General features: G+C 39.3%; 3 protein-coding genes across 3 annotated transcripts; 2 read left to right on the top strand and 1 right to left on the bottom strand.

The window, feature by feature from the left end:
* Positions 1 to 251: 251 nt before the first annotated feature.
* LOC118485121 lies at positions 252 to 1,157 on the top strand. Its single transcript, XM_035981374.1, has one exon. The coding sequence runs from the start codon at positions 252 to 254 to the stop codon at positions 1,155 to 1,157; it is 906 nt and encodes a 301-aa protein (XP_035837267.1).
* A 12,445-nt stretch (positions 1,158 to 13,602) lies between these two features.
* Positions 13,603 to 14,493, top strand: LOC110893403. The gene has a single exon (XM_022140513.1). It carries the CDS (start codon positions 13,603 to 13,605, stop codon positions 14,491 to 14,493), a length of 891 nt encoding a protein of 296 aa, XP_021996205.1.
* Positions 14,494 to 24,654: 10,161 nt separating this feature from the next.
* On the bottom strand, positions 24,655 to 25,572 carry LOC110893402. Its single transcript, XM_022140511.1, has one exon. The coding sequence runs from the start codon at positions 25,570 to 25,572 to the stop codon at positions 24,655 to 24,657; it is 918 nt and encodes a 305-aa protein (XP_021996203.1).
* Between the last annotated feature and the right edge of the window lie 1,915 nt (positions 25,573 to 27,487).

The following is a 27,487-nucleotide window of genomic DNA, read 5'->3' as shown; positions in this document are numbered from 1 at the left end:
AAGTAATGTTTTTATGATATTAAACTAGTATTGATGCTAGAACATCTTAAAAATCATAAAAACACCTAAACACACTTATACTAACTGTTGATGGAGCTGATGTTGTCATTCCTCTATCTTCAGTTAAACAAGTCTCTGACAGGTATGCGAATACCTTGTATGGTTATTTTCTGGGTAAACGGCTGGCTTTTCCTGTTGTTGATTTCTTTGCAAAGAACAATTGGGCAAAGTATGGATTGTCAAGAATTATGATGAATGCTCATGGGTTCTTCTTTTTTAAGTTCACAACGAAAGAAGGGATGGATCAAATGTTAGAGGATGGGCCGTGGATGATTAGAAACGTTCCAATTATTTTGAAAGAATGGTCAGCCTCTATCAAGTTGGTAAAAGAGGATTTAAAAGCGATTCCAGTTTGGGTCAAGATGCATGATGTGCCGTTAGCGGCATTTACTGAGGATGGGCTCAGTTTACTTGCTTCTAAGATTGGGGTACCTATAATGTTAGATTCGTATACGGCTACAATGTGTGCGGAATCTTGGGGAAGAAGCAGCTATGCTAGAGCTCTTATTGAGGTCCAGGCAGGAGTTGAGTTAAAGAAGAGTGTTACGGTAGCAATTCCTTCCTTGGATGGTCTTAGTCACTCGAAGGTGGAGGTTAAAATTGAGTATGATTGGGAGCCGTTAAGATGTTCTTCTTGTTGTGTCTTCGGTCATGAGGATCACTCGTGTCCTCAGAACCCGCAGGAAAATTCGAATGGGGATACTGAGAAGAAGGATAAGGATGATTTTCAGGTGGTAGGAGCCAAAAAGAAGAAACCAAATAATCAAGGGCTTCATATGAAAAACCAGAAGCCAAAGGTAGTTTACAGGCCAGTTGTCAACCCTAAACCGAAAGCGTCATCAAAGAGTCCGGTTCAGAATCCGGTGTCAACATCTAACCCGTTTGATGTTCTAAAGGACGATAATGGTAATCAGGGAGGTACTACTGTGGGTCGAGTGGAGAAGAATCGGTCAAGTGACAGGGAGGAATCGGATGAGGAAGTGGTGGAGGAAATCTACAATGAAACGAGTAAATTTATGACTTCGGGTATTCATCTTTCCTCTTCCTCTTCGAAAGCAGGGGCAAGCACCTCTTCTTCCAAGTTATTTAATGGATAGGTTGTCTGCTTTTCGTCTGAAGGGGTTGCTGTTTTGCGGCTTCTTTATATTTGATGATGGTGGTTGATTTGTGTTTGTGTGTTTTGCATTATTTTGTCTACTAGATGTCGTGTCATGATGTATAGTAGACTAGGTAATGGGGTGTCATAGGTTTTTGGTTTTTATTTGTTCTACATATATGGGGCATGTCCTGTATATGAACTAGTGTGGAACACATCCTCACTACTTGTACTTATTTGCGGTTGCATTTTTAATAGATTCACCGGGGTAACCCTTTACCCAAAAAAAAAAAAAAAAAAAAAACCTTCTAGTTTGCATCATAAACCTTCAACTTCTCAAAAATTACATTTTACACCCCCCCTTCACCAAATCCGGCCCCTATGGGCCCCACATGGGGATTTTATTAAATCTCACTTGATTTTATTAGATTTTATTGGATTTTACTAGATCTTGTGTAAGAGAATATGCTAGTAATATGCCATTTAAAAGATATGGAATAATCTTAAATAACCTACCATTCATTCATTCACTTCATCTTCAACCTCCTACTCCCCCTCCAACTCTCGGCTCAACCTACACACACACAACCCACCATTTTCACTTCACTTTCTAACAATCCAAGCTCACTAGGAGGTGTATGAAGGCCATTTATGAAGATGTATGGTGCTAGAACTTGAAAGACCACCTTGTGGAGCTTTTAACCACTCACTTTCTTCCTTGTTCATCTTCATCATTTTTGTGCCACTTCCCTAGCCATTAGAGCTAGTAGTAAGCTTCTTGATCACTAATTTATGTCATGATTATGTTATGTGCAAGTTTCACCATCTAAACAACTTAACTTCTAGTATTAAAAACAAGATCTAACATATTCATGAAGAAAATAAGTGATTACATGAATTTTTAGTGTATGTAATGAAGTTGTTCATGTTATATCTTGTGTTTATGATTACTCCGTTAAAGCTAGGATCTACCAAGTTTAAGCATGGATCTTGAAGGATCCATGGTTAAACTTGAGGGTGAACACATGAAGCATAATGTGAACTTGAAATAGGAATTTTTACACATAAACTTGTAATCTCGAAGTAATAAAGTGTGTGTAGAACTAATTTTTGAAACTAAAACTGAAAAAAAAGTTTGTTTAAAATACAAAAGAACACTTGTTTTTAGAAAGATCATAATATGCAAAGTGTAGATCTAAAAGACTACACATTTTTAACAAGAGACAAGTTCACCATGATGTTTCATATGAAGAAGTTAGTGTTTGTTGTTGATGATTGTTTGTGATGATTTAAAAAGAAAATAAACACATGTGTTGAAAACATGGGAAACCTCCATTTTTAGGGGAAACTATGTCAAAAATTTTATAAATTTTGACACTTAGAAAAATATAAGTTTTGAGAAACTTATTCCCTAAAAATGTATCTAAAAATGTTTACCAAGGTTTCCCTAATTTTTGTGTTAAGAAATGATGATTTCTTCAAGAATAAAATTGATGTTAAGTATGTATATTTTTTAGAAAAATATATATATTTATTGATCACAAAATATTGTGCTAAGTATGTAGTATGTATTACATGTAATAGTGTATTAGGGCTTGAAAATACACTAAATACTCGTAAGAAGTGAAAATACAAACAAATACACATACAACATACTTAGACAAATACAAGAAAATATATTTATGAAAATATATTATTTGATAGAATAAATAACTTGGACAAGTTATGAACATAAAATGAAGTTTTGAACAAAGATACATAATTCGGGTGCAAAGTGCAAAATACAAGATACTTATATTTATTTTCGAGAAAATAATATAAGTAAGATACATAGTTAAAAATATGAATTATTTTTAACACAAGAAAACATATACAAAACATGGTGACTTGTACTTGTGTGATACAAGTCTAGTGATTAACGTTAATAAAACACGTTTAGGTCACGACGCTAGATAAAGCAAATCTTGTGAAGTTCACGACGCAGGAACGCAAAGTTGTGAGTTCATGCTCCCCCTTTTCTTTTAACTGTTTTCAGTTTTATAACTTCGGGGGTGAAATACATGTTACAAATATTTCAATGTTTACAAAATGGTATGATGTGTACAAAAACAAGAAGCAATCTTGGTGAAAACTAGTACCAAGAAATGATGCGAGAAATCATACATGATACGAGAAATCGTGTCACGAATAGGGTACCATAAGCACCATTAATCAACAATATACCTAGACCGCAGAAGAAAAGGTTAGATCTAACGGGTGTCAGGCAGCCTCACTCTTGGTGAGAACAAGTACCAAGGAGTGCTTTTGTGTCTCAGAATATGCCAAATAGAAAATGCCTAAGGTTTGGTTCTTTCCTATGTCGTGTCACATGTTAATGGCCTTGCAACCCATTAACAACCCTAATACATACAAGATTACTTGTGTTGTACAAGATATAGATATACTTGACTTACATGAGATCCAGAATTACTTGATTTTTATGAAATACATACCATGTTTTCATACAAAGTATGCCAACGTTCATTACAAAACCGCATGAATTCACACCAACATTATGTTGACGTTTTTCCAAAACTCACATGTATTTTAGGTAACTAAGGTGGATGAGCGCGCGGTCTTACTCATGCTCATGGATGCCGTTTATGTTTGTCTTAAATAAAGTTGTAAACTTTCAGACAATATGTTGTTTCGTGATGTAAACACTTAATTATGTTTTCTGTTATGTAATGGTGTTTGAAGTTATTTTTATGAGCATGTAGTATGTTTACCAATCGTATGAAATGAAAACCTTTCATGATCACACCTCATGCTTCCGCCTTAGAAAGTGGTGTGACAGATTGGTATCAGAGCTGCGATTGTAGTGAACCAGGATTCCTTCTCGAGTCTAGACTACAATCCTTAGGATCCTTTCACGAAAAAAAAATTTCAAAAAGTTTTCATTGCATAAAACTTTCCGCGACATCCACTACCTGAAACTATTTACAAGAGTCAAGAAAAGACGCTACGAGACTTAGGGTGCACAGGAATAGCACTTATCTGTGATTAAGAATTATTTGCAATTATGTGTGATAATTGATATATACGTATACTAGAAGTAGAATACGTGACTTTACCTGAAAACAATGGCCTATCTAAAGGAAGTGATACGAGGATGAAACGAACTGTGCGGACTGTGCAAGGAGTTACGTAATTATGGATGCATATATAATTATGAAATTAAGTGCACAGAAACCACAGCAAGTCTTGTCACGTATAGCTTCCCTCAGTGCAAGAAAAGGTCAAACGTGAACACCCCTCCCCCAGCCTACTAAATACTCTGCTAGAGTAATAATTGCTTGATGTCACTTATGTGGTATATGCTTGTATATATATACTACTACTGTCTCGAATGACGATATCAAACAAATGTCTAACCTCATTGTGTTATGTTCTGTCAGAACATGGCACCCAGAAGAGCTGTGAACGCTTGTGATCAACCTCCACCCCCCCCACTGCCAAAGACTGCTGAAGAGGAAACGAGGTACTGGCTCTGGGCGACTCTGGCGATTCTGAGAAACCCTAGCTTCTTGTTCATTCTGATCTTATTCTTGATTGATCTGGGTTAGCAATTGTGGTGTTGTCGATCCTTTTGAGTAAGGTTTCTAGACTTCTACCGTGATTCCTAATCTTTTGAAATCAGGTTTAGGATTTTTTCTTTTCGTTTTTTGCTGCTAGGGTTTGCGGCCAAGTCGTTTTGGGTTGTTCTTGATTTGAGATTCGTTGCTAGGTTCTGTTTTGGTGGCGGATTAGGGTTTCCATCTAGCTACTATTGTTTCCTTGTCAAGTTCTTGGTTATTGGCGGATTAGGGTTTCTTGATTCGCTTGGGATTTCCTTTGGAGGCTGATTAGGGTTTGTTCTCTATCCTATTTAGCTACTTTTTACGTCTGCATGTGATTAGCTCCTACGAAGATGAATTCTGAACCGCCTGATATTAATGAAATTTATGGGAAACCACCATCTTTGAATGCTGATTACCGTGATGTGTATGGGAAGCCGTCAACTGTTCTGAAGAGTTTGGGGAGTAAAATTCTGAATATTGATGGCAAAACAATGGCACCGAGACGTGGAGTGGTTGTGAATGATCGGACTGAGCCTCGGGTTATTAATGTCCTGGATGAATTGGAGAAAATAACGGTTCCGGTTGAGAACATTTATGCTGATAAACAACAAGGAAACCAGGAGAACCAGGTATCTTATGCTAAGAAGGTGATGATGAACTCTAAGTCTAATCGTGAAGTTAACTTTAGGAAGCTGGATACAACAGAGACTCATCAGGAAGCTGACATTGTTATTCCGAAGGAGGTAGTTAAAACGGTTAAAGACAGGTTTGAGAACGTGCTATTTGGCTATTTTCTGGGGAACAGGTTGCCATTTCCTGTTGTGGAGTACTATGTTAAAAATGTTTGGGAAAAGTTTGGGTTGGCTAAAGTTATGATGAACGCTGAAGGATTTTTCTTCTTTAAGTTTGATACAAAGGAAGGTATGAATAAAGCTCTTGAGGGAGGGCCTTGGCTGATTCGTAAAGTCCCTATCTTTCTTAACATTTGGTCTCCTTCGGTTAGCTTGAAAAAAGAAGGAATTAAGTCGGTTCCGATATGGGTTAAGCTGCATAATGTTCCTATTTCTATCTATACGGATGATGGATTGAGTTTATTGGCGTCGAAAGTTGGAACTCCAAAAATGCTGGATAGCTACACAGCGGACATGTGTGCGGATAGTTGGGGTAGGAGCAGCTTTGCTAGAGCCTTGATTGAGGTTAGTGCAGATAATATTCTTAAGGATCAGATAGTTGTTGCTATACCGAAGCTGGAAGAGGATGGTTTTATCATGGAAAAAGTTAAACTTGAGTATGAATGGAAACCGCATCATTGTACTACGTGTTGCATTTTTGGTCATAATGATCAAAACTGTCCTAAGAATGTCAATGTTAGCCAAAAGCAAGTAATGGTGGATGAGGAAGGGTTTGTCACGGATAAAAGAAAGGTTGCCAGGTTTGGGTTTGGGCAGAAAAAACAGAAACAAAAGTTTGTCTACAAGCCAAAACCAAATAAATCGGGTGCGAGTACTTTTTTTTTTTGGGTAAAGGGTTACCCCGGTTAAATTTCATTCACCAACCAAAAAAACAAGTGAGGTATAGAGAACACCTCAATTCTCTAGAATGACATGCCATTACTAGAGTATACACAACACAACATACGAATAAAAAACAAAGCAAATACAGCAAACACGTCAACTAGACAAAAACCCGAACCCACCCGGCTCCTCCAACCCAATCGATCCATAATCAGCCACATTCATCTTGATCCATCAGTAACTCACGAGGAAGCCTCCATTCGTTCAACACTTGGGCAATGTAATTTGTTCTTTTAAACTTCATTGTGTGTAGTTTCATTCTAATGGTCATAAAGATCACCTCTTTCAGCTGCGTTGCATTCCTCTTCTTTGACGAGAACAATCTATTATTCCGCTCTTGCCAAATGAAATACGCCGACGCCGCCACCACTAACTTCCCAATGATGTGATGGGCCCGTTTTGACTTCGCGTGATGCTGAAGATATTCCATAATTTCCTCCCATTTGTCCCCTATTGTTTGCATTCCCGCTTTCTTCCGAACTCCGTACCATATTTGAGATGCATATTCACACTCAAAAAACAGATGCTCATGGGAATCCGGCCCCGCGGTACATAACGAACAACACAACAGATTATAGTTAGCATTACCCGTCGATCGCCATTTCCGCATAATATCCTGTGTTTTCAATTTTCTGCATACTAAGAGCCACATGAGAAACGCGTGTCTAGGAATAGCCTGCGGAAACCATACAATATTCTCCCAGCTTACCTTCTCTTGTCTTTGCCGAATATCGTTCCACACTCCATACGTGCTAAACTCCATATCTTCCCCATCTCTAGATCGCCACATGATCCTATCTTGCGTATTAGACATTAACGTTACATTAGACATTTGGTGCAAAATCGGAAACCTGCTAACCCATATGTTCGGCCAAGCCCACTCGCCATTTTGGAACAAATCGTCGACCTTTGCCCCCATATCAAATCCCGCATTCGCTATCATTCTCGGTGTTATAAAGAGATTTAGCGGACATACGGCATCCCATATATCGAACCATGCTCGAGTATTGCTTCCATTACCCAACTTACTCCAAATGTGGCGTCGTATAAGCGTCCTCATTTGTAGTATTTTCCGCCAGCCCCACGAGATGTTATTTCTAACCGGCAACTCCCAAAAGCTTCTCTCCCGGATACGATACGAATGGACCCATTTAACCCATAGGGATTCCCTATGCGTTAAGAGGCTCCAAATATGAGCAACCATTAGCGCATTATTCATGTCAGCAATCTTCCGGATACCCAAACCGCCTTCCTCCTTAGGCAAACACACCCGGCTCCATTTAACTTTAGCCTTTCCCTTTATGTTATTCCCTTGGGCCCAAAGAAACCGTCGCATTTTATCTTCAAGATCTTTAATAATTCTTTTTGGTAAAATGAACACTGAGGACCAATAAACATGCATAGACGATAATACTGATCTAATAAGCTGGAGACGACCCGCGAAAGACAAACTTTTTGCTTTCCAATCCGTGATACGAGACTCCAAATTATCAACAAGTTTCTTACAGTCAGAATACGTCAATCTGGAAGAGATGAGGGGAACGCCCAAATACCTGACCGGAAGAGTACCTTCATCAAATTGCATAATGTTTCGGATTTGCTCTTTCACATAATTCGGAACACTTCCAAAAAAGACAGTGCTTTTCGTCATGCTAGGAACTAATCCTGACATATTCTTGAAAAGGTTCAACGAGTCTAGGATAACACCTGCTGAAAGAGGATCACCACGAGCAAATAAAAATAAGTCATCTGCGAAACATAAGTTAATAATCCTTTGCTCTTCACATTTATGGTGAAATTTAAACTCGGCAGTATCATCAACTCTCTTTTGAAGGATTAACGTAAGGACCTCCATAACTAGCGTAAAAAGATAAGGAGACATAGGATCCCCCTGCCGTAACCCTCGCTTCCCCTTAAAATAACCACACAAATTACCATTAATAGATAACGAAAAGGTGGCCGATGTTACACACGCCATAACCCACTTTATCATCTTTTTGTGAAACCCAAAGCCATGTAAAATATGTTCTAGGAAATCCCAATCAACTGTATCATATGCTTTCTGAATGTCAACTTTAAAAGCGCATCTCGGGGGACCATGATTGTGATGATAATTATGCATTAATTCCTGGGTCAGGAGGATATTATCTGAGATCTTCCTACCCGGAATGAAAGCTGACTGATTTATATGAACAATATCTCCCAGTCCCTCTTTTATACGAGTAGTGATAATCTTACTTATGCACTTGTAGAGGGTGTTGCAGCACGATATAGGCCTATAATCCGTTACTGAATCTGGAGTCGTCACTTTCGGAATGAGGGCGATTACCGTATGGTTTAGCTGATTTAAAAGCTTTCCATTCTGAAAAAATTCCTGAATCGCTAAACATACATCCTTTCCAACAACATCCCACGCCTTTTTAAAAAAGACCGATGTATACCCGTCTGGACCAGGAGCCTTATTTCCAGCAATTGAGAACATAGCATCCTTTATTTCATCTTCAGTTACTGCACGGACCATATTATTTGCTTTCATTATCGTTAACTTATTTCTGAATAAGTTCATATTCGGCCTGCACACAACGTGACCCACACTCCCGAAAAAATTCGAGTAATGGTTTACCAAAGCAATCGCCGCAGCCCCCCCTTCATGTTGGATCCCGTCCGCATCGCGAATTAACAATATTCGGCTTCGATGATTTTTGGCTTTCACAACATTATGAAAATATGTGGTGTTAGAGTCCCCAAGTGTTAACCAATCCACTTTCGCTTTTTGTTGTAAAAACGCTGCTTCGTCATGAATGGCCTCTTTATAATTTTTAAGAAGGATACTATGCTTCGCTAGAACCTCCACATTAGCCGGATCCTGATCCATAACAAGCTGGCATTCATCAAGGTCCCTCCTCGCTTTCTTTACATTTTCATGCAAATTCCCTTGTTGACAAAAAAGCTTCCGTAATGGAGTTTTAAGAAGTTTCAGCTTCACCACAACCTGATACATTCGAAAACCTGTAATCTTTTTCCCCCAGATCTGCTTAATAGCTTCTAAAAACCCATGCTTTTCAGCAATTAGATTAACAAATTTAAAAGGCCTTGGTTTTTCTCTTGCAACATTTGGTAATTTTAAAATGCAAGGAGCATGGTCAGAAACCCGAAACGGGTGGAAATAAGCTCCCGCGTTTGGAAACTCAGCAACCAGATTGATATTGCCCATAATTCGGTCCAGTTTTTTGAAGATAATACCCCCCCTGTGTTGGTTGTTCGACCATGTGTAATGAACCCCCGTGCTATTAACATCGAACACATCAATAGAGTTGACACACTCTCTAAATTCACGGGTTCCAATACTATAACTAGATGAGCCAGAACTCGAATCCTCATGGGAAAGAGAAGCATTAAAATCACCCATAATTACCCATGGCTTGTCGTTCATGAAAGAGCTATGAGTACACAAATTGTTCCATAAATCCCTTCGGTTTCTATAATTGTTGTCCGCATAAACAAACGAGCAAAATAAGGATTTTCTATCAAGTTTAAACATTATTTGAGTATGAATCACCTGGTCCGTTTGCGAGAGGACCATAACATCAGCCGTGTTCGGATCCCATCCAATCATGATCCGGGTCCCTTTTAAACAGCAACTAGCATTTGAGTTCCACATCCACGAGCTAAACACTTTCTGGCAGACCTTAGGAACATTTAACGTATCAACATGGGTCTCCATAATGGCACAAACTTGAACATGATTATCCACAACTATTTGACGAACCTCCTTCTGTTTGAGGGAGCGGTTCAACCCCCTTATGTTCCAAGAAGCGATACTACCCATTAAACACCCATTGAACCGGGTGTGCTTGCACCCTCAGAATTGTTTGCGTTCTTATTTTCCATATATTTAGGAATATCCGCCAGAAGATTGTCGACATCAGTGTCATCGGTGATCATCTCCTCATCATTGATCTGGTTCTTACCTTTAGATTGTACTCTAGCTCGTGTGTTGTTTCCGTCCCCCGTATCATCATCCATATTACTACTCTCCTTATTTAACACATCAAAAGGGTTTGACGTTTCAATAGTCGAGCCTCCGTTACCCTGACTTGACTTTGGTTTTACCACCGGTCTATACGTAACCTTAGGCTTTTGATTCTTTACATTCACACCATGAGTAAACGGTTTCTTGGTTCTCAAAACGGTCTCCTGGAATTCATCATTATGTTTTTTACTAACCTCGTTTACTTCAGGTACGAAGCAAAATAATAGCGGGGGGTCTAGTCATATCAAAACAGGAAATTCTTTTGATGTATTAGCGGGAGTGGATGGTAATGGAGAGGAGTCCGGAGATGTTGACAAAGACACTAGGTTGCATGTGGAGACTAATCGGTCTACGAAGGCAGATGACGAGGTAAAGGAGGTTACTCCGACTGAGATGGCACGGTTTATGACTAATAACCAGCATACTAATTCTGAGGGGGCAAGCACTCCCGGTCTGAATGGTTTAAATGGGTAGCATAATGTCTTGGAATGTTAGGGGCTTGAACCGGCCCCTGAAACAAAGTGAGGTTCGTTCTATTGTTGCTGAAAATAAGCTAGATATGTGTGCTATTCTAGAATCTCATGTTGATGTCTCTAAGTTGGCTAAAGTATGTAAGTATGTTTTTCGTAATTGGTGCTGGACGTCCAATGGGGGTTTATGCTCACGGGGTACAAGGATTGTTCTTGGTTGGAATCCAAATGTTTTTGATGTTATGGTCCTGTTTCAATCAGACCAACTTATGCATGTTCAGGTTATTTTTAAAGATAGCAAAAAGCTCCTTTTTTGCTCGTTTGTTTATGCTGAAAATAAGTATCAGGATCGAAGACGCCTTTGGGAGGATTTATGTAAGCATAGGGCTTTCTGTCATGATAAGCCGTGGGTGGTGATGGGAGATTTTAATTCGGCTCTCAATATGGAAGACTCTTTGTTCGGATCATCCAAGTTGTCTATTGGTATGCGTGAATTTAATGATTGTATTCAAAAAGCTGATTTGTTTGATGTTAAAGCTCATGGGCTGCAATATACTTGGAGTCAAAAGCCGAAAAGTGGGGTGGGTATTCTCAAAAAGATTGATCGAATTATGGGTAATATTTCTTTTATTGATCATTTTCCGGATGCTTTTGCTTTGTTTCATCCATTTAGAGTTTCTGACCATACCCCGTGCATTTTAAGACCCGTGGCATCTAGTGGAAATCAGCCGAGACCTTTTAAATTTCCGAACTTCATTGTTATGAAACCTGAATTTAAGGAGGTTGTTAAAAGTGAATGGGTTAAAACAGTTGAAGGTATCTCTATGCTTTCTGTTGTGAAGAAAATGAGGAATTTGAAGCCTATGTTGAGGAAGATTCTATTCAACCAAGGTAATTTACATGCTAGGGTAAATGAGTTGAGGAAATCTTTGGATGATATTCAGAGCCGAATTGATCAAAACCCGTTGGATGTTCAGCTTCGACAATTGGAGACTCAATGTCTTCAAGATTTTCAATCAGCGGCATATGACGAAGAGTGTTTTTTAAAGCAGAAATCTAAGGTAACATGGCTGTGTGCGGGAGACTCTAATTCTCGGTTTTTTCACAACTCTGTGAAAGCCAGAAATGCTCGTACTAAAATATGTAGTATTACGGACCGGTTGGGAGTGCGTCATGAAGGGGATAATGTTGCTGATGCTTTACTCGCGCACTATAAGGATTTTTTAGGGTTCGATGGTACGGTTGAAACTGTTAACATGGATAATCTCTTTGTTAATGTGTTGAGTAGGGAGGTTGCGGATCAAATGGTTGCTCAAGTCTCTCGTCAGGAAGTCAAAAATGCCATGTTCAGTATTGGAGAGGATAAGGCCCCGGGGCCTGATGGGTATACCTCGGCCTTCTTTAAACATGCGTGGGAGATTGTGGGCAACGAGGTTACCGATGCGGTGTTGCAATTTTTTGAAAATGGAAAGATTCTAAATCAGGTTAATCACACTATTCTTGCATTGATTCCGAAAAAAGAAGTTCCTGATTCAGTCCTAGATTACAGGCCGATCTCTTGCTGTAATGTGATTTATAAATGCATAAGCAAAATTATCACGGATCGTTTAAAAGGTAGTTTGGGAACTCTTGTTAGCATTAATCAATCGGCCTTTGTGCCAGGGCGAAACATTTCTGATAATATTTTACTTACACAAGAGCTAATGCATAATTACCACCTCAATAGGGGTCCGGCTAGGTGTGCTTTCAAGATTGATATCCAGAAAGCCTATGACACGGTTAATTGGTCGTTTCTCGAAGAGGTGTTGAATCGATTTGGGCTCCATCATAAAATGGTTGGCTGGATTATGACATGTGTTACTACAGTCTCGTACTCGTTGAGCATTAATGGTAATCTCCATGGATATTTTAGGGGCAAACGAGGGCTTCGGCAGGGAGACCCAATGTCTCCTTACTTATTTACTTTAATCATGGAGGTTCTTTCTCTTTTGCTTCAACAGGCTGCTAGTTTTCCATACAAATATCACGCTAATTGTGCCAAGCAAAAAATAATTAATGTGTCGTTTGCTGATGACCTTTTTATCTTTGTGCATGGTGATGTTATCTCGGTTAAAAAGGTTAAGCAGGCTCTTGAAACGTTTACTAATATCTCTGGTTTGGTTCCTAGTCATGCGAAAAGTACAGTTTTCTTCTGCAATGTTCCCCAGTTGATTAAACAGGAAATTCTGGATATCATGCCGTTTCAGGAGGGTGAGTTACCGGTTCGTTACTTGGGGGTCCCGCTCATTTCTTCCAGACTTAGCTTTAAAGATTGCAAAGTGCTTATTGAGCGTATGGATAAGAAGATTGTTAATTGGATGACGAAGACTCTATCATTTGCGGGTCGTCTTCAACTGATTAATTCGGTTCTTTCTTCTTTGCATATATATTGGGCCTCTGTTTTCATTATCCCCACTCGTGTTATCAATGAGCTAGAAAAAAGAATTCGTAGATTTTTGTGGAACGCGGGTTCGGAGGGTAAAATTCGTGCTAAAGTTGCCTGGAAAGATGTTTGTTTACCTAAGGAAGAGGGGGGTTGGGTATTAAATCCATTTCGGATGTGAATCAATCGCTTATGGCCAAACATGTTTGGAGCATTATAAGTAAACGAGACTCTATTTGGGTGCAATGGATCCATGACTATAAGCTTAAGGGGAGGAATTTTTGGGAGATTCCTTGTCGGGGTAGTATGAGTTGGGGATGGAGGAAAATTTTATCCATTCGGGGTATTATGAGACCCTTCATCTGGTATTTGCTCAAGAGTGGTTTGCAAGCTAATGTTTGGAGTGATAACTGGTGCCATGTAAGTCCTTTGCGCTCATTTATTACTCCTGGTGCTATAGCAAATGCAGGGTTTGATTTGAATTTGACAGTTGCGGATGTAATTGATGCGGATGGGAATTGGAGGTGGCCCCAAGCTTGGTTTGATTTGTTTCCGGTTTTAATAACTATTCAACCGCCCCAGTTGGTTGGAAATGATATTGATCGTTTGGTTTGGAAAGATTTGGAAGGTAATGTTGGTGACTTTGAAGCAGCTCAAGTATGGAACACGATTCGAAACAGGGATAATATTGCGAACTGGGCTCATATGGTTTGGTTTGCTCAATGTGTTCCTCGGCACTCTTTTCATATGTGGCTGGTTATTAAGAACAAACTGAAGACTCAGGATCGTTTAGCGGTTTGGGAAGCTGGGAGTGCCACAAACCTTAACCTTATGTGCTGCCCGTTGTGTAAAAAGGGAAGAGATAGTCGAGATCACTTGTTCTTTCAATGTGCATTTGCGACTAAAGTTTGGACAGATGTGAAGAGCATGGTGAATTTAGATAGTGTTGGCAATACATGGAACTCCTTAATGGGTTGGATTGATCAATCAGCCAAGTCTAAGAAAGTGGATGATATCGTTTGTAAGTTGGTAATTGCTACGGCTTCCTATTATGTTTGGCAAGAGCGGAATAGTCGGCTCTTCAGCTCATCTCATTTGACCGAGATACAAGTTGCGGAGAGGATTAAAAGCTCAGTTCGTTTAAGACTGATGGGATTCAAGTTTCGGCTGGAATCGGCTAGGAGAAGGATTTTCAGCATCTGGAAGATCAATGACAGGAACAATCCTGATCCGGGATAGTAGTTGTTTAGTTTAGAGTTTGTTTTCGGTCGTATTGTTGGCCGTGGTTGTGTCTAGTACTGGATATGTTTGTGTGGTTGTTTTGGATGTTTGGTTGTTTTGTTGGTTTTCCTAGGCTTGGTATGCCAAGCCTAGTTGGTGTGTTGCTTTGACACACCTTTGTTCTTATTGGTTCATTTATAAAATTCATCGGGGTAACCCTTACCCAAAAAAAAAACCAACAAGTTTCATTCACTTTGTCGAAATCGTTATTAGTTTAATATAAACCATTTATATCGTTTTTGAAACCATCGTTTTAACCTCGAAATCGTTTTAATACATATGGATCACCCCAAAACAATCAAAAACAGTAAAATAGGGGAACTATGTACTCACATTGAAGTGCAAAGTATCCTCAATTTAAAGAACACAACAAGCTCAATCAAACCAAGGAAACTCAAGCAGCACCTAATAAACGAATCACTAGTCAAACAATAGACGCCTAAATCGGGCGATCGGACAGAATGAGGTCTTGTAAACCAAATGAGTGTTGGGACTCATGTGATATGGTTTATCAAAACCTACATCCTAAATTGAAACCTAACCTAAGTGCTTTCGACCTGATACGACCCATTAAGGTAGCTTACGCTACTTTAACGTGTCGTGGCCGCAAAAGTGCGTTCAAGATGTCTAACTAGTCCTATGACAAGTATTATATACCTAAACATGTTTAAATAGGTTGCATAATCAGTTTAGGTGACAAAAGATAGGTTACATATGCTTAAAGTCCAATTATGCATGAAAAGGGCGTTTTGGTAATTTACCTAAGGCATATTAACTACCTATCATACAACTACATAAACTAGGTGGTCAAAAGGTATAACCTCGGAAGGTTATTCCCTCTGCAACTATGGTCACTAGACATGCTTGGTCGGATTCTAATCATCGACCAAACGGGTCGAGTTAGAAAGTCTAAGCGGTGGTTTAGACCGCTTGACTTACGACTCTAAACAAGCACTAAACTAAAAGTGACGAGCTAAGCATGTTAAAACATGCTTAACTAAGTTAGAAACAGGTTTTGATATCAAAACAAAGTGTTTTGATACCAAGAGTAGTTTGGTTGCAAAATACGCTTAAATGCGCATTTTGACCGAAACTACGACTCGTCACTACGCCTAGTCAACGTGGTAATCAGGAGGTATAGTCACAAGGGACTAAAACTATCGTGATTACGCTCACGTTGCGAAGTTCAAACGAACTTCTCGTTGAACATCTCGTGGTCAAAGCTGAAAGTCAACATTGTTCGACTTTTAAGCTAGAAAGCGATAAAAGAACGAAAGAGGACTTACAAAGGGTTCAAATAGAGTTGATTCTAAGTATTCTCAGGTAGGTAGTGAATAATTACAACCACTTAGAGAAATCTCAGATCAAATGTGAGGAAAATGGAATGTGGGTCATGCTATTTATAGTTTTCGCAAAACGGTTAGGATCATTTCTTGGCAAGGAGGAATGATCTTGGCCTTACAAATGTTAGAGAATGATTGGGGGACTTGTTCTCCACACAAACCAGCCCATAGCATGAAAACCAGAGATCAAAACCATTGGAACAAGGGGAAATGACCAGATTCAATGTTTCTGCATTTCTAATGTACTGGGCACTGCTTACGGACCGTAAGCACATCCCCATACGGTCCGTAAGGACCTTGCAGGTCAGCAAGTTTCAAAAATGGCAGATTTAGTCCCTGAAGCCCCAAACTTGGTTTTCGATGCATCTTTGACACGTTTAAGCCCCGTTAACCCCATTTCAAAGCTCTAAAATGAAGTTAAACTATAGGGAACTTAAAATATGCTCAAAAATATCTCGGATGTCGGCTCGTTTGGTCGTACGATTGCGTTGTTCGGTTGATTACGACGGAAGTCGTAACGTACGCGTGTACGATCCTAAATGCGCGACGAATGGCGTTTTTGCATTCCAATCACTATAATAAAATATTTTAATGATTACATAAATTTTTGGGTGTCCGGATATATTGAAAACGTAAGATATGCGCGAAAATGCAAACTTATGCACTTTTTGACGCTTTTAGTCCCTGAATGACCAATAAGTTTATTTTTGCGCACCAAACACCTCAAAGCCTATTTCCAAGCTATGTAAAGGATATTTAGGACATGTTTAACTTATGATCAAGTTCCGGAATGTTCGTTACTATACAAAACGGTATAGTTTTGCAGTTTGACACAAATAGTCCCTGCGATCGAACAAACTTGATTTCAACACACCAAACCATCCAAAACTTATTTCTAAGTTATGTGAAGGTTATTTAAGGTATGTTAAGCCTATTTCCCTATCCCGGAGTGTTTGTCGCGTTAAACTGACTGCCTTTACGCGCCAGTTTGCGTATAACTTTCCAGAAATCGATTTAAAGCTTGAAATCGAATCGAATCAAATTGTAAAATCACCAAACACAAATACACACATAAAACACATATAATAACACCAAATCACATTGTTTCATTGATAATTAACATTGTTTTGCATTGTTCATTGATTAAAGAGCACAGTTGTCACAATAACACTCAGGTATGAAGCAAAGGCTTCAACTTAGAGCATTAATCAGATCAAGGGTGCAGGAAATGTAATGAGGGCATGGGTATTTATAGTTTTCAGTAAACCGTTAGGATCGTTTCTTGCAAAAGGGGCTTCGATCCTGGCCATCCAAGTGGGCACATGGTATTCTAATACAAGGGGACATGATAAACCATCAAAAACAAGTAGATGATATCCCAATTCAGTGGCTAAAACCATCAAAAACAGGCTGGAAGTCCAGATTCAATGTTTCTGTGCTGTAAGTCTGTCGCGCCCCGCGTAGCATTAGGCCTCAGCTTACGCGCCCCGCGTGGTAAGTTTTACAGATTTACACTTTTAGCCCCTGCAAGCCCAAAACTTGGTTTTCGATTCATTTTTGGCACGTTTAAGCCCTGTTAACCCCATTTCAAAGCTCTAAAATGAAGTTAAAGTATAGGGAACATAAAACATGCTAAAAATCATCTCGGATGTCGGTTCATTTGGTCGTACGGTTGCGTTGTTTGGTTAATTACGATGAAACACGAACGGACGCGAAAAATGATCCAAATCACTAAAATAAAATATTTTAATGATTACATAAATTTTTGGATGTCCGGATATATTCAGAACGTAAGATATGCGAGAAAATGCAAACTTATGCACTTTTTGACGCTTTTAGTCCCTGTTTGACCAAAAAGTTTATTTCTTGCACACCGAACCCCTCAAAGCCTATTTCTAAGCAATGTAAAGGATATTTATGGTATGTTTAACTTATTGTCAAGTTCCGGAATGTTCGTTACAGTACGAATCGGCATACTTTCATAGTTTGTCGAAATTAGTCCCTGTAAACGAATAAGATTTTGATGAAGATTTTTGATTGTTTGTTTTGTCTTGTTTACTAGTTATTCATTTTCATGATTGTGGTAGGCTAGGTTGATGTGGTATTTTGGCTGTTTTGACATTTTTGCTTACATATATGGGGCCTGTCCTGTATATGAACTAGTGGGGAACTCATCCTCACTACTTGTACTTATTTGGCGGTTGTTTATAATAGAATCACCGGGGTAACCCTTTACCAAAAAAAATAAAAAATAAACGAATAAACTTGATTTCAACACACCAAACCCTCCAAACTTATTTCTAAGTTATGTAAAGGTTATTTAAGGTATGTTAAGCATATTTCACTATTCCGGAGTGTTTATTGCGTTAAACTGATTACGTTTACGCATCATTCGCGTATAACCTTCCAGAAAACGATTTAAAGCTCGAAATCGAACATGAATTGATATGTGCAAATGATACACATATTTATACAAATCCCAAGTATGAAACGCAATATTTCATTGATTTGGTATTTGTTTGATTATTGAAGTGACACAGATGTCACAGTCTCCCCTACTTTAGGAAATTTCGTCCCGAAATTTATTCGTAGACGTCTGTTGATGTTGTGTTAAATAATTGTCTTGCATGGAATCTAGGGTGTTTATCTATTTGCGTAGAATAACCCATCAAAGATACGCAAGGCATAATCCTGTCATTTCCCTCAACGGATATTCTTCAGAAGCGAAAATGAACAGACTGAGTCATTTTCCTCAACGGGTTCTTCATCCGAAGTGAAATGAAGGAATAATCAAAAGGATATTCATTTCCCTCAACGGATATTCTTCAGAAACGAAAATGAACGGATTGAGTCATTTTCCTCAACGGGTATTCTTCAGAAATGGAAATGAAGGGGTAAACAAAAAGGGTATTCATTTCCCTCAACGGATATTCTTCTGAAAGGAAAATGAACGGATTGAGTCATTTTCCTCAACGGGTATTCTTCAGAAATGAAAATGAAGGGGTAAACAAAAAGGGTATTCATTTCCCTCAACGGATATTCTTCAGAAACGAAAATGAACGGATTGAGTCATTTTCCTCAACGGGTATTCTTCAGAAATGGAAATGAAGGGGTAAACAAAAAGGGTATTCATTTCCCTCAACGTATATTCTTCACAAAAGAAAATGAACGGATTGAGTCATTTTCCTCAACGGGTATTCTTCAGAAATGGAAATGAAGGGGTAAACAACAGGATATTCATTTCCCTCAACGGATATTCTTTCAGAAGTGAAAAATGAATAGCTAGTTCATTTTTCGTCAATGGGTGCTTCATGATGTTGGGTTTTTCACATGTTTATCAAAGTAATTTTATTCGAATAAAATTAAAACGTAGCGGAAATTATATTTAAAACATGTTACTTTACAAGATTTAAAACCATTTTAAATGCAAAACCCAATAACCGGATCCATATATGACATGCATGCTATCAAAATACAACCATAGGGTGTTTTAGAATACTACCATTCCAAGAGCAAGGTGATATGAAAAAGATGATATTCTTGAATGGAAATCTTCAAAGGAGAAGACCTCAAGCTTGCATACCCCAAGCCTCCAACGAACACCTTATGTTGCTAGGATTTATACACTTGAAACTCAATTGAAATTCCCTCTTGATCAACCCACCTTGGTCGAAAATTTTAGAGAATTTTATGAGTTCTTGCACTTGAATTTTTAGAGAAAAATATGATCCTCTTCTTTTAAATTTTGTCATACAAAATATTTTAAAAGGGATGAGAGAGAACTTGCCACCTTGATCAACCAATCATAGTCCAACTAACCATGCAAGATGCATGTAATGTTATTGGACCAAAAACTCATTGGGAAGACCATGGGAAGGGGGTGTTGGCGGCCTAGCTTTTATTTTTTTTTTTTAAATTTCAAAATTTCTTTTTTTTTTTGGTAAAGGGTTACCCCGGTAAATTTTATTCAAAACCAAAACCAATAAAACAAGTGAGGAGCAAAACACACCTCAGTTCTCTCGAAAGACATGCCTAACGAGAGTAAAAACAAGCGAAACAAAAAATGCAAACCAAGAACACACCAGACAACAATGACTACAAACTCAAACTTTTTTTTGGGTAAAGGGTTACCCCGGTAAATTTTATAAATCAAACAATAAACACAGAAGTGTGGCTGAAGTACCACACCCAAACTAGCGTTGGCATACCAACACTAGAAACAAACATCCCAACACACACAACCAGGCACACAGGCCACAAACTAGAATCCAAAACAAACACAGCCAAAACTAGACAAAATGACTACAAACAAAGACAACTACACTAGCCGGGATCAAGCTCCAAGTTGTTATCAGGAATCTTCCATTTATCCACCAAGCACCCATTTTCAAATCGCCGTTTGAACTTGAGTGATAGAAGCCGCAATCGAACAGTAGTAATAATCTCCTGGGACACAACCATAGCCGTCCGATTGTTCCTAGAAAACAGCCTGTTGTTGCGTTCTTGCCAAATAAAGTAAGTTGCAACCGCAACTACCAACCTACTAATCACATTATCAGGTTTATGAAGGGACGAATTATGATTCATCCAAGCCATAATATCACTCCAATCTCCATTAACATCTTCCATATTAGTGAAGCTCCTTACATTGTTCCAAACCTGCGAAGCAAATGAGCATTCAAAGAAGAGATGGTCCCTCGAATCCCTGTTGTAACAGCATAAAGGGCAACACATAAGATTCAAATTTGTTTCACTTCCCGCTTCCCAAACAGAGAGCCGATCCTGTGTCTTCAATTTGTTTTGAATAACAAGCCATATATGAAACGCATGCCTAGGAATGCATTGTTTGTACCAAACCATATTCCCCCATTGCACTTTACTTTCATGATGCCGAATATTATTCCAAACCTCCCAAGAAGAAAATGGACGATTATTCCCTTCCAAGTCTTTCAAAACCAACCGATCTCGGGAATTGCTACATAAAGTAGGCACCACTATGTTAATTAAGACTGGAAACAGGTTATACCAAGCAGTCGGCCAGTTCCACTGTCCATCATTAGACACCAGATCAGCTAAAGACGACTGCAAGCTGAATCCTGCATTAGCGATACGCCTAGGAGTAATAAAAGCACGAAGAGGACCGATGTTGCACCAAGTATCACTCCAAGCGTTTGTTTCAGCACCATTCCCAATAGATTTCCACATGAAAGGACGAATGAGGCTCCTACTAGCAAGAAGTTTCCTCCATCCCCATGTCATTCGGCCTCTACTAGGGATCTCCCAGAAACTATGACCCTTGAGCTTATAAGTATGAATCCAATGCACCCATAAAGAATTCTGATTGGATAAGATGCTCCAAACATGTGAAGATAAGAGGGCTTTGTTAACAGCCGATATACTACGAATACCCAATCCACCCTCATCCTTCGGAAGACAAACAACCTTCCATGCTACCTTTGGCTTCACAGTCTTATGGTAGTTGCCAGACCATAGAAAATCACGCATACGTTTTTCCAGTTCTGTAACTATTCTAGCTGGTAATAAGAATACCGTAGCCCAATAAATATGCATCGCCGAAAGGACCGAATTAACCAGCTGTAATCTACCTGCAAAAGAGAGAGATTTGGTCGTCCAGTTATCAATCTTCTTTTCCATTTTCTCAACCAGCACCTTACAATCCTTATACGAGAGCTTAGATGAAATTAGAGGAACTCCCAAGTAACGAACTGGAAGCGCACCCTCTTGAAAAGGCATAATGCTCAGGATTTCTCTTTTAATAGCTTGAGGAACATTACCAAAGAAGGTCGTGCTTTTCATCATATTGGGAATAAGGCCCGACACCTTGGAAAACCGATTAAGGGCATCTCTGATTATCTTAGTCGAAACAACATCCGTATTCACAAAGATGAACAGGTCATCCGCAAATGTAACATTTATAATCTTCTGCTTTTTACAATGAATGTGGTATCTAAATGCATCACTAGAGGTAGCTGCATTGTGTAACAAAAGCGAAAGAGCCTCCATAACCAAAGTAAATAAGTAAGGAGATATTGGGTCCCCCTGTCTCAATCCCCGTTTGCCCTTGAAAAACCCGTGAAGATTACCATTAATGCTCCGAGAGTATGAAACCGTACTAACACACGTCATAATCCAACTAACCATTTTGGGAGGGAAACCAAACCCAATCAAGATATCCTCTAGAAAGGTCCAGCTGACTGTATCATACGCCTTCTGAATATCAATCTTAAATGCACATCTAGAAGGCCCAACATTCAAGTGATAATTATGCATTAGTTCCTGAGTAAGAAGGATATTATCTGAAATCTTTCTACCCGGAACAAAAGCAGACTGACTAATATTCACCAAAAAATCCAAGCTACCTTTGATTCTCTCAGTGATTATTTTGCTGATACACTTATAAAGCACATTGCAACAAGAGATCGGCCGATAGTCACTAACCGAATTTGGAGTAGTAACTTTTGGAACCAACGCTATAATGGTGTGATTGATTTGTTGTAGTAGCTTCCCATTATTAAAGAATTCCAAAATAGCTTTTGTTACCTCATCCCCGACAATCTCCCAAGAATTTTTAAAAAACGCCGAAGTGTAACCATCAGGACCTGGAGCCTTATTTTCACCAATAGAGAACATAGCACTTTTTACCTCCTCCCGAGTAACCTGACGGATCATAGAAGCTGCAACATTCGAATCCAGGACATTACTGAACAAGCCATTAACATCTAATTTCTCCACCTTATGCACCTTACCCAAGAAATCAGTATAGTGATCAACCAACACTGCATAAACTTCATCCCCCTTGGACTGATTGTCGTTAGTATCTTTGATTTGGAGGATCTTATTGCATGCATTCCTAGTTTTCACACAGTTGTGGAAAAATTTTGTATTTGAATCACCTGCCGCCAACCAGTCTGCCTTGGCTTTTTGCTTTAGAAAGCACTCTTCATCATAAGAAGCTGAACGAAATTCTTTAAGGCGAATAGACTCTTCCTCTCTAAGGCCAGCATCAAACGGATTAACATCTATAGCCTTTTGGACCTCATCCAACTTCAACCTCAAAGAATTGACTCTTTCATGAAGATTACCTTGCTTATAAAGAAGCCGTCTAAGAGGAGACTTCAAATAGGTGAGCTTTTTAACCACCGAAAACATGGTTACCCCTTGAACCTCCTGACTCCAAGCGTTCGAAACACATTGGATGAACCCCTCCTTGGTTGCTAAGAAATTAGCAAACTTAAACGGTTTAGGCCGACTATGTTTAAAGCTGGAAAGGAAGAGAATGCACGGGGTATGATCCGAAATACGAAAAGGGTGAAACAACGCATAAGCATTAGGATACATATCCAAGAAGTGAATATTCCCCATGATCCTATCAATCTTCTTAACCACACCTATTCCTTGTTTCGGTTTTTGATTCCAGGTAAAATGCATACCGTGGCTCTTGATGTCAACCAACTCATTACTTTGGACACACTCATAGAACTCTCGCATGCCAATAGTAGTAGTAGAAGAGCCAACTATACAATCTTCCATAGATAACGCCGAGTTAAAATCCCCCAACACGACCCACAGCCTATCTCTAACAAAGTTTTTATGCATACATAAGTTTTCCCAAAGGTGTCTTCTGTCCTGGTACTTGTTCTCGGCATAGACGAACGAACAAAAAAGGATCTTGTCATCCGACTTAAGACGGGATTGCACATGAATAACCTGGTCAGTTTGATGGATCACCATAAGATCCATTATCTCCTTATTCCAACCCACAATAATCCTAGTTCCCCTTGAACAACTACTACTATTGGAATACCAATCCCAGTTCCTGAACACCCCTTTGCAAACTCTATCCAAATTAGAAGTGTTAACATGCGACTCCAAAACAGCACAAATATTAAGATGATTTTCAGTGATTAGTTTCCGAACCTCACGTTGTTTCAGGGGATGGTTCAAGCCCCTAACATTCCAAACCATTAAGCTACCCATTAACACCCTTTAGACCGGGAGTGCTTGCCCCCTCAGCTGGTTTTGAATGCATATCTGCAGCCATAAAGTCGGACATTTCAGTTTGAAGATCATCTATAACCCCTTCCTCATCATACAGACTTCGAATCGGCTCATTCTTATAGGTCAGGTCCACATCAGGAACCCCTTCCAACTTATCAGCACTAGAAAGCGCCTCAAACGAGTTCTGAATCTTTATATTGCTGTTGTTTTTACCATTACCTCCATTTACACCCGTACTCGTGCCTCCCTTATTAATAATCTCATCATCTTTTTTTTGTTCCAGACGTACTAGCTCCAGGAGTACCGTTACCTCCATTAAAACCCTTACTCATACCAGCCCCAGACGGATTAGTTTTTTGTTTATACACAAATTTAGCCTTTTGTTTCTTCTGAGGAAAGACATGTTTAGCCGTTTTCCGTTTGTCAGTCACAAATCCATCCTGATCAATAGAAACTTTTTTTTGCAGCTCCGGTTCAATCTTCAGACACGACGAGACATCATGGCCAAAAAGGCAGCAAGTAGCACATCTTTTCGGTCTCCATTCATATTCAACCTTGACTTCCTCCAAAACATACCCCTCTTCAACCAACTTAGGAACGGCTACAATGATATGATCTTTCAATTCCTTATCAGCTGAAATTTCAACCATAGCACGAGCAAAACTTGTCCTACCCCAATTATCAATACACATATCAGCAGTGTAATTGTCTAACCTCTTCGGGATCCCAATCTTCGATGCCATAATCTCAAACTAAACTAGCCATAATCATCATCAGCAACTATAATCCCCCGCGGCAGCGTCCATTCTTGCAAAATTCTATCCGAATGGATAGATTGCTTGAACTTCATCGATTGGAGTTTCAAACGAACCGTAGATAAAATGACATTGACCAGCTGATCGTGCTCCCTTCTTTTCCTTGTAAATAATCGTCTGTTTCGTTCATTCCATATAAAATAAGCTGAAGCACTAACCACAAGTCTTGAAATAACATGCATTGCCTTCTTCGAATTCACTACCCCCGTCAAGTGGCCAAAGATATCACTCCATCTGTTAGAAATAGCTCTCATGTCTGCTTTAGCTTTGACACCATCCCAAACACGAGAAGCATAGCCACACTCAAAAAACAGGTGCTCATGTGAGTCTGGACCAGAACTACACAACGAGCAACACATTAGATTAAAATTCGCATTACCCGAGGTATTCCATTTGCACATAACGTCTTGGGTTTTCAACTTCTTATGTATAATAAGCCACATTATAAACGAGTGTCTCGGAATGGCTTGCGGGAACCAGATCAGATTAGACCATTGGATCTCCGGTTGAGTCACACGAATGTCATCCCAAACCGAAGCAGTGCCAAACTCAATGATATTCCCCAGCCTACTCTTCCACACCAACTTATCATGCGTCGCGTCATCCAGATTAAAATCACTCAAAAGCCCCAACATTGGAAACCGATTAGACCACATCAATGGCCAACGCCATCCATCTCGGTCACGAACATCACAAAGCTTTGTTTCCAAACTGAATCCCACATTAGCAATTATTCTAGGAGTAAGAATCGAAAACAAAGGACACACTTCATCCCATTTATCAAACCAGACGAACGTAGTCTTACCATTACCAACGTTAGTCCATATATGGTTTCGAATATGAGATCTTAGGCTTAGCATTTTTCTCCAACTCCATGTTATGTTACTTTTCACCGTAACATCCCAAAACGATCTCCCTTGGAGACGATACGAATGGATCCATCTAACCCATAAAGATTCCCGATGCGTAAGGACACTTCATATATGAGCCGTCATCAATGCTTTGTTCATATCGGCAACTCTACGGATCCCCAACCCACCCTCATGCTGTGGCACACACACAGATTTCCATTTTACTTTAGCTTTCCCCTTAATATCATCCCCTTGAGCCCATAAGAACCGTTTCATCCTATCTTCCAGCTCCTTAATGATACGCTTAGGGAGAATAAAAACCGAGGCCCAATACACGTGCAAAGATGAGAGAACAGATCGAATCAACTGAAGTCTTCCTGCGAACGATAAGGACTTATTTCTCCAGTCCGTAATCCTCACCTCCATATTCTCAACAAGTTTTATACAATTTGTATTGAAGTCTAGACGAAATGAGCGGCACACCTAGGTACCGCACCGGTAACACCCCATCATCAAACGGCATTATGGAACGAATACTATGTTTCACATGATCCGGCACATTACCAAAGAAAATCGTGCTTTTACCCATACTCGGCACAAGGCCTGACATATCCTTGAATAAATTAATCGCTTCCATAATTACTTTGACCGACCGCTAATCACCCCTAGAAAAAAGAAACAAATCATCGGCGAAGCATAAATTAATAAGTTTTTGCTTCTCGCATTTGCTATGATATCGGAAATCTTCGGACCTCATAACCTGGCTTTGCAAAATAAGCGTAAGAACCTCCATTACAATGGTAAATAAATAAGGAGACATCGGATCACCTTGACACAATCCCCGTCTACCTTTAAAGTAGCCATGAAGGTTTCCATTAATAGCCAAGGAGAAAGATGTGGAAGTGACGCATACCATGATCCATCTAACCATCTTCTCATGAAAACCAAAACCAACCAAAGTTTTTTCAAGAAAACTCCACTCAACCGTATCATATGCCTTCTGGATATCCACTTTGAATGCACATCTAGGAGGGCCAACATTACGGTGATAGTTATGCATAAGCTCTTGGGTCAGTAAGATGTTGTCAGAAATCCTTCGCCCAGGCACAAACGCGGACTGATTAATGCTCACAATATCAGCCAACCCCTCCTTAATCCGATTCGATATAATCTTGCTAATGCATTTGTAAATCGTGTTACAACACGAAATCGGACGATAATCAGTAATTAACAACGGGGTACTAACTTTAGGAATCAGAGAGATGATTGTATGGTTAAGTTGCTGAAGCAGTTTACCTTTAAGAAAGAAATCCTTTATCGCCCTACAAACATCACCCCTAACAATGTGCCAAGCTCTTTTAAAGAAGATTGAAGTGTACCCGTCCGGCCCAGGGGCTTTATTTCCGGCTATAGAAAACATGACCTTCTTTATCTCATCATCCGTGATATCTCGAACCATGCTTAAAGCTTTCTCATTAGGCAAAACATTAGTAAACAGATCTGGAGAAGGATCTATATTAATATTACCGACACCTCCAAAGAATTTTGAGTAATAATCCACGAAAGCTTGCGGCACCATACCCCCTTCAAGAAGATTACCATTAGCATCCCTAATAGAGAAAATCCTGCTCCGATGATTCTTAACCTTAACAACATTGTGAAAGTATTTGGTATTCATATCACCCAAGGCCAGCCAATCAACCTTAGATTTTTGTTGTAAGAACAAAGCTTCATCTTTGACCGCCGACATGTACTCTTTAAGCAACCGAGCATGCTCATCCGAAAGACTTGTACTCAATGGATTAGCATCCATAGTCCGTTGACATTCATCCAGACACCACCTAGCCACCTTCACTTTTTCATGAATATTCCCTTGTTTATGAAGCAGTTTCCGTAACGGATTTTTCAACGATTTAAGTTTCAT

The sequence above is a fragment of the Helianthus annuus genome, chromosome 12 (genome assembly GCF_002127325.2).
Source record: "Helianthus annuus cultivar XRQ/B chromosome 12, HanXRQr2.0-SUNRISE, whole genome shotgun sequence".
Lineage (NCBI taxonomy): Eukaryota > Viridiplantae > Streptophyta > Magnoliopsida > Asterales > Asteraceae > Helianthus > Helianthus annuus.
Note: the sequence above shows the minus strand (reverse complement) of the source record. Positions and strands in the feature narration are given on the sequence as shown.

What these genes read in the sequence shown, in the direction of transcription:
- LOC118485121 (XM_035981374.1), top strand. Translation starts at nt 252, where the DNA reads ATGAATGCTCATGGGTTCTTCTTTTTTAAGTTCACAACGAAAGAAGGG.
- LOC110893403 (XM_022140513.1), top strand. Translation starts at nt 13,603, where the DNA reads ATGAGACCCTTCATCTGGTATTTGCTCAAGAGTGGTTTGCAAGCTAAT.
- LOC110893402 (XM_022140511.1), bottom strand. Translation starts at nt 25,572, where the DNA reads ATGCTAAGCCTAAGATCTCATATTCGAAACCATATATGGACTAACGTT.